The sequence below is a fragment of the Oryx dammah genome, unplaced genomic scaffold, assembly GCF_014754425.2.
Source record: "Oryx dammah isolate SB20612 unplaced genomic scaffold, SCBI_Odam_1.1 HiC_scaffold_2, whole genome shotgun sequence".
Lineage (NCBI taxonomy): Eukaryota > Metazoa > Chordata > Mammalia > Artiodactyla > Bovidae > Oryx > Oryx dammah.
Window position 1 is genome coordinate 40499743 of NW_024070186.1, and position 8056 is coordinate 40507798.

Genomic DNA, 8056 nt, shown 5'->3' on the forward strand with positions numbered 1-8056 from the left:
TCTCCTGGCCTCAGTGGCCCTATTAATCCCAGAATCACTGTCTTGCTGACAAATTGATTTTCCTAAAGTACAGCACAGAGAACATAATCTTCACTTCAGCCACCTGCAGTGTCTCATAGAGAACTCAGAACACCCCAACAACCCCAAAGTGCTGTGCTATGGGGCCCCACGCTCACTTCTCAGGCTCATCCCCCACCCCCACACATGCTTCATCAGCCTGAACAGCCCCTCCTTCCCTGGGCCCCGTGGCCCCTCTCACTGGACCACAGCTCAGTGCCCAAGCCCCTGAACTTTCCTCCAAACTGCTCTGAGTGCTTCAGGGTCTCCTTTCAAAGGCTCTGGTTCTTCATCAGGGCCCAGCTCACACTTCCACCTCCTCCGAGCCTTTCCTAACTTTCTCCATCTGGCATTAGCTGCCTTTTCCTCTGAGCTGCTTTGGTGAGCTAATTCTGCCTCTTATTCTGGGAGCCGATGGCTCAACAGGTAAAGAAGCTGCTGCAATGCCCAAAACACAGAAAACGCGGCTTCAGTCCCTGGGTGGGAAGATCCCCTGGAGAAGGCAGTGGCAATCCACTCCAGTGTTCTTGCTTGAAAAATCTTATGGATAAAGAAACCTGGCAGGCTACTGTGCAAAAGCTTGCAACGAATCGGGCACGACTGAGTGACTAAGCGTATTCTGCGCTCCACATTTTTATTCATGGTGGTCTGTGTGCAGCCTCCAGAGAGGCCAGGGTCCCTGCATGAAGCACACGATGAAGGGTTAATGGGCTCAATGAATCAGCCTTCCTACGCTTTGTGATGTTGCTCCTCTAAAGGGCCGGAGGGGCCCCCACAGGTCTCTGGGGACTGGTGGTGGAACTGTGCATACCCCTGAGGTTGTCGAAACCCTTTTGTGTTGAGACCTCTGTCTTTGGGAGCCCCCTCCTTATCATTGTCACAGTGGTGGCTTGAGGTCACCCCTGGAGGAACTGGGCTTGTTCTGTCAGGGGTGGTCTGGAGGCCACCCGCTGGGTGTCTGGCCCAGCTCTGTCTCTGCTGGTGCTGGGGTCATGGGCACCAGCACAAGGGATCTGTTCACTTTGTGCCTCAGTTTTCTTTTTTGTTTTCTCCCCTTCAGGGAGCTCTGTAGTGTCCATCTCCTGGGATAGAGTGAGAAATAGAAAGGTAATGATCCTTGTAAGGTCATACATAGCGATATGCCGCACACATAGTAAAGGAATGTAAGGTCCTGGGAGGTGCCTGTTAGCTTCGAAGTCAAGGATAATTAGCCGGCAGTATGTGGGCTGCTGTGGCCCACACATGATGTATTGTTTTTCTGGGGCCAGGGAGTGTGGGAGTGGTTATGGAAGTGAAGTGATGTGAAGTCGCCTAGTCCGTGTCTGACTCTTTGCGACCCCATGGACTGTAGCCTACCAGGCTCCTCAGTCGATGGAATTTTCCAGGCAAGAGCATTGGAGTGGGTTGCCATTTCCTTCTCTAGGGGATCTCCCTGACCCAGGGATTAAACCCAGGTCTCCTGAATTGCAGGCAGACGCTTTACCATCTGAGCCACCAGGGAAAATAACAAGTAATGTGGCAGAAGAGACTGGATTTAAGGTTTCTCTTGAGAACATTAGAAGATCTGTGGTTGATAGTTGTTAAGAATAGATGGTTAAGCTCAGAAACCAGAGTCTGAATTAGTCTTATCCTTGCTACTTACAAGCTGTTTGACTCCATGCAAGGTGCTTAACTTCTCTGTTTCTCAGCTTCTTTATATCTAAATTGGCAGTAACTATGGCACTTGATAGGTCTTCCCAGGCTCAGTGGTAAAGAATCCACCTGCAGTGCAGGAGATGCAGGTTTGATCTCTGGGTCGGGAAGATCCCGTGGCGTAGGAAATGGCAACCCACTCCAGTATTCTTGCCTGGGAAACCCCATGGACAGAGGAGCCTGGTGGGCTACAGTCCATGGGATTGCAGAGTTGTGTGTGCAGAGTGTGCACACATGGTACTTGATAGGCTTCCTGGGATTGCTAATTGGAACAGTATCCTTAAAGATCTTGACACACTTCCCTGGTGCATAGTAAATAGTAGATAATGTGTGCTGGTTTTGGTGTTGCTGGTGCTGATTTTACTACCACTGTGGCTACCAGCTAGCAACTCTCGGCCCAAATTCCCTCCTGTGCCAACAGTTGGCATTGAATAGTAGATGCCCGCTCTCCAGTGGGACACGAACTTTCCAGGTAACCATAGTTCATGTCACTGCCGGTCACCTTATATGTGTCCTGCTCCCTTAATAACAGCTGTGTTTGTCTCCTGTTGACAGATCCCACCATTGGACATTCGTGTCCAAGAGTGCTGTGTTTTATGGTTCTTAACATGTGGCCCAAATTGATAGCATCCTTATCTCCTCTCCTGGAAACTTCTTCTCACTTTTCAGCCCACACCTAGTGAATCAGAAACTCTCGGGGCAGGCCTAGTGATCTACTCTTAGAGCTGATTCTGGTACCTGTTAAAGTTTTACTACTGATTTCACACATGTACTATATTCATATTACCTATGTTTGGTTTCCATGTAAAGTTTAAAATGTTGTGTTTTGTTTTTAGGCACTTCAAATGATGTGTAAATTCCACGCTAGGGCTGCTTTTCAAAATGTGCTTCCTAAGCTGTTCACACAGCTGGGTATGGGTTCCTCTGCTTGGAGGCTTTGTACTGGTGACATCTAAGTGTATGTGAACTTTGATCTGTTAACTTACTGGAGGAATACAGTTTACCTAGGGAGATGGTGAGAGAATTTCAGAAAGAAGACAGACCTTAGAAAGTTATGGAACAAGCTGCATTTATATGAATCTGGAATGTATGAAGTGATGAGATGAACACAACTGAATTGAGCAATTATTTTATGTTGATGTCACAATCACTTTATCAGCCAGCTAACTCCTGTGAGCTGGGAATTCGCGCTGCTTCTCTATCTCTTCCTTCCCTTTTTACAGTGCTTTCTCTTGGTTTCCGACGACTAATTCTGTGTTGGGGCAATACGCTCTCCTACTTCCCCTGCATCAGGGGTATTTGGAAGGCCTTATTCAGTATGAATATTTACATTTTAGATTTTTACAAAAGCCCTTAATTGTGCTATGAGCTTACAGAGTTTACCAAAGCTGCTCTTTTCCCCCACCTGTCTTCTGTGTCATTAATGACTGGGTATAGTGCCCCATTCTCTGAGCCTTCTAGATTTTAGTATTTTTGATTGCTAGTTTGGGAAGTTCTTCTCAGGTAGTTGCTTTTCATTTTGTGAATGTGATTTTATGATGACTCTTCTCTAAGTTCTTGGTAGATTATTTTGTTGTATACCTCAGGTAGTCTGCTTTTGACTATAATATTACTGCAATGAAATATAAATAAATATCTCTGGAGGACAGATTTGCTACTGAAACTTTATCTTGAAAGGTATTTCTAAAATATTATTTCTTGTCTATATCCATTCAGTGTATATTGAAACTATTTAGATGTAAAATATACATGGGTTATATCACCAAGCCTAGTTTGATGGGTGGCTTAGATGCAGTTACTAATAATACATTCTTAGAGTCTGCTCATGATCACAGAATTTACTCAGTAAAGGTAACATGGATTTAGTGGCATCTCTAATAGTCATTATGACTTAATTCTTGTGGCAAATGAAAATCAGGCACTCGAAGTATTTTCTTAGAGTTTTGCTGATTGTGATATGCTATAGTTACAAATTTTATTTAACCAAAACCAACAGTACATAGCTTAAGCATTTTGTCAGTGGCTCTAAAATTGAAATGATGATAGACATTGGCCCCCAAGCTATACGTGTACTGTTCAGTAATCCTCCTTCCTTCCTGGTCATTCACTAGTGAACCCAAGGATGCCCCCGCTTCCCCGGCTTCTGTGTACATGCATAGGAGACCAACTAAAAAGAGCTTGAGCTTTTAAGAAATTTATGTTATGTTTTGAAAAGTAAAAAGTCAGTGAGAATTGGCTTCCCTCTTGCTTTTCTGGTATATAAAAATAAAGGTAGTTTGGTTTGGTATATTTTATCAAGTATTTATTGATTGCACAATCGCCCACACTCTCTGCCCTCAAAAGTGCACATAGGTTATTAAAGGAGTAGATATATCTGTGAATCAGTAATTACAAAGCAATGTGATCATTACAATATTTGAGGTATGACAGCATACAGATGAGGGAGTGATTGGGTTTGGGGGATGTTGGGAGGCTAGCCAGATGAGATTTCTTGGACTGAGTAACAGCAACTTAGAGTTCCATGGATGGGTAAAGGTTTTCTGGGTGAGTCAGAGGGAAACTTACAAGTTCATTGACACAGGGGTAAAATAGGAGCATGGCATTTTCTGATAGCTATAAACTTATATAAGAGAGTTCCAGGGATGGAAGAACAGTTAGAAGAAAAGGCTAGAAAGGTCGGGCAAGTGCTAGGATCTTTGGGGCCATGGAAGAAGACGTGGGCTTCACATTCTGATGGTTGTATTGGAGCTACTGGCGTATCTGCAGAGCTTAAGTACTCCTTTGCACATTTTATCTAGAAGGCACAAATCAGCACCCACAATTGCAGATGAACATACTTTAAGGTTTTTTTTTTTTTTTTTTTTAAACCACAAAGGGATTTGGGGAAATGCGGAGATATATAAGTACAAATAGGTCATCATCCTCTAAACATTTCCCAGTATGGATATTACTGATGGTGGGTCAGCATTTCTGTCTATATACATACCAAGAAATGGCATAATGACATATTCTATTTAAAATATTAGTAATTTATTGTCTGTTGAAAGTATCACGGGCGATACCAAGAAAACATGGCATATTTCTGTCTTTAAAACATGTTGCCTTTCTTAAAGAATCCTGACCATCATTAGAGGCTGCATTCAAGAATACTGCTAACTATAGGAAATCTGCACTGAGATTCTACCCGGATGTGGGAGAAGTAGTTGTTTTCAAACAGAGATGTGAGAAAGAGTGCGGAGGTGCTGGAAGGCTTTGCTGAATAGGTGGAATAGTGAAGCACCGTTAGAGTATCTGCTGGGCAGAGGGAAGATCCCAAAGGCTAAGAATACAGTATTCTTACCCTTGAACTGTACACACTTAGGATGTATTTGACTGAAGCAACTTTGATTTCCAAGGATGTATTCTGGTATTTTATATGACTTAATAATGCTGCTCGTGCCTCCTCTAGCGTAGTGGCGTACTGGGGAAGAGGCCATTTGTAATTGTAAAGAGAAGTACCTTCATCTGGTGTCAAAGGGCTTTCTGACCTACTCCCCAGAGGCTTTCCATCTAGCATCCATTTCAACCTCTAACTTCAGTTCTCACCAAAGAACTTGCAAGTTGCTGGGTTTTTTTTTTGTTTGTTTTTTAAATTGGCAAGTGAGATACAAAAGCAGTAGTGTTGTTTGAATTACATGCAAAAGAACTTGAGGCATTTTAGAGTGAAGGAATATATTTTTTTATATTAAAAAAATATGTGTTTTTAGAAACATACATTTCCCCATAATACAGCTTTTCCAAAGTGGAAGTGAATGCTCTTGAAAAGGTGACCTCTAGTGGCCACCATTTGCTTCCTATTGTGCTTTCTCTTACTAAGGCTTTATTCTGCTTATGAATAGATTACAGTGGAATTAAAGTTGACATGATCCTTTCTATAAACCAGTATAGTAAAAAGTAACACAACTTTTGTTCTAATCCATTTGTTTTCATTGCCTAGGTTTGATTTCCAAGTAAATTGTCATTTGAAGTCTCATCAATAAATAGTTAACCATGATAAAGTTATCAGCCTAGGGTTATATTGTCCGACTGACTCGTATGATTTTCCTGAGTGAATGCTGCAGTCTGTCTCCTTTTCATGCACGGTAGCCTCTCTGTGAATCTTTTACATAAGAGTATATATATTAAGGGATCCATGCAAATGTTAGTTGCTGCCAAAAAGAGAGTTGCTTCTTTAGCTAGAAACAGTTGATTTTGCAGTCGGCAATCAGTCCTACTGTTGGTTTGACTGTGAGTATATGGGATTCTGGAGAAATGAAACGGAGCAAAACACACAAAGAAAACAGCCACGACAACAAACACTTTACCTTCTAGCCTTTTGTTGTTCTTGCTGTCCTTACTGTTGGACTTCCTGTAAGAATCATACACCTTTTTTGCAATAACTGTATAGAAGAGAAGCATTAGGACAAAAACAGTCCAGAAGATGAACTGGGAAATGTAATTCACTGCTGCATGCCATCTCAGCCCCAGAGGACCCTTTAAGGAGGCACACTTTTTCACAGAAGATGGTGTTGCTTCCTTGTTGCTCAAGATCATGTTTGGCAGCGAGAGGAGGAACAAAAAGAGCCAGATGAGGGTTGAGACCCCTTTTGCAAAAGCAGGTTTCTGTACGAAGAATTTTCCGAAAGGTCTGATGATCTTGAGGAACCTGTCAAAGGCTATGAGCCCCAGCAGTGTAATGCCCACGTACATGGTGTCATAAAAGATAACGGCAGAGAAACGACACACGAAGGCTCTGAGCTGCCAGGGTCCGAGACGAGCGTCGGAGAGGATTTTAAATGGAAGCGTGAATGTCATTATCAAGTCAGCCACCAAAGTGTTTTTGAGGTATACAACGAAGGTGGAGGAGCTGGGAATATGAATGAACACCCACAGGGCCAAAGTGTTCAGCAGGATGCCCATGAAGAAAACAATAGTGTAGATGGCCGGGAACACCAGCTGTGCTGTCCTCAGGTCTCGGGGGCACCGCTCAGACCCGTTGAAGCCCTTCGTCCCTGTCACATTCATGGTTTCCAGTGTCATCTGTTAAAAAAAACATATACACAAAGTAAAACAAGAAGCATTTCATGATTTCAAAATGCTCCTTGTTAAAAACAGACTTTAGGTTTGCAGCGTGTTTGCACCTTAAATTTATTCATCACATTTAATAAATCCGTTGAGAAAGCACATGTTGTTTCTGGCTAGCATTTTTAAAGCCCATAGTACAGTTTTGGTACTTAATTAACAGTCCCATTACTTTCACACCCTGATGAAATCCAAATAACAGACTCTACCCCATTCACAGGTTCTACTTTTAATTAACCTGGCAGTAAAATAAAACTGGCTAAGAGGTAAAAGTATCCATGTTGCATTGCTGTACATTGTGTCATTGTCTGTGCTTATAATCTATGGTTTATAGAATGTTAAACTTAAAGCATTTTTCCCCCTTGAAAATATTCTATCGTTTATAAGCAAGCCACTCATAATAACAATTGAAATTCACCTTTGTTTGGAGGGAAACTCAGCTCAGTGTCTTCCGATCGATCGAGGCAGTCATTAGTTCAGCCCATGAAAGGCATATGAAGCAAATGCTGTTCTGCTTTCTTATACCAAGTTTCCTTCCTCATTTTCACGTGTGCAGTGAGATCCATTAGAACCTCTTCGTATGTAATCCTTTGAGGGGTTCTTTAATAAGGAACCTCTTTATTTTAAACTTAGGTATTGTTAATGTACTATGGTTTGAAAAAATCAGCTCGGTTGCAGTCATTTTTATATTTTTCTCGTATAATAACTTTCCTGCAGTTTGTCTTCTCTACATGTTCAGTGAAATTTTTAATGGCTTATAATTACAAGAGGGAGAAGTTGTAAAGAAAATAGCCTTAAATTATAGGAGAGTAAGAGTTGACTCTAAAACCAGACAGCATCATCATCTGCGTGCACCCCTATAGACTGTTCTTTTCAGAAATTTGTGTTCATTGGGATGACCTGATGATTTCTATAGACATTTATCTTAATCTTTTGTTTGGTCTTTCAACCTTTGAGAGATGAAGTGATATATTTTCTAAGAGGTAAGGCATATTAGACCCAGATTTTGGGAGTTAGAATTTCAGAATCATGTATAACTAGGTAGTAGATAATAGACAAATGATTTAGTAGCTTTGTGCCTCATTTTCCCCATCTGTACAATGGGTTTAATAATACTGCATACTTCAGTGTTTAGAGACTGAGATGAGTGCCTAGAATAGTGCTGACTACATGTGAAGCATGAAAAAAATGTTAGCTACTCACTGCT

The 8056-nt window shown here is 41.9% G+C and overlaps 1 protein-coding gene across 2 annotated transcripts; it reads right to left on the bottom strand.

Moving 5' to 3' along the window:
* Positions 1–685: 685 nt before the first annotated feature.
* P2RY13 (purinergic receptor P2Y13) lies at positions 686–7354 on the bottom strand. 2 transcript variants are annotated; one of them, XM_040235014.1, is made up of 3 exons: positions 7268–7343; positions 6093–6807; positions 686–1139 (listed from the first exon to the last, which is right to left on the bottom strand). In XM_040235014.1, exons 2-3 carry the CDS (start codon positions 6805–6807, stop codon positions 1114–1116), a joined length of 741 nt encoding a protein of 246 aa, XP_040090948.1. In that variant the 5' UTR covers positions 7268–7343; the 3' UTR covers positions 686–1113. The 2 variants fall into 2 exon arrangements, with proteins under 2 accessions (XP_040090948.1, XP_040090938.1); XM_040235004.1 differs by lacking the exon at positions 686–1139 and having other exon boundaries at positions 4035–6807; positions 7268–7354.
* Positions 7355–8056: the final 702 nt, after the last annotated feature.

What these genes read in the sequence shown, in the direction of transcription:
- P2RY13 (XM_040235004.1), bottom strand. Translation starts at nt 6,807, where the DNA reads ATGACACTGGAAACCATGAATGTGACAGGGACGAAGGGCTTCAACGGG.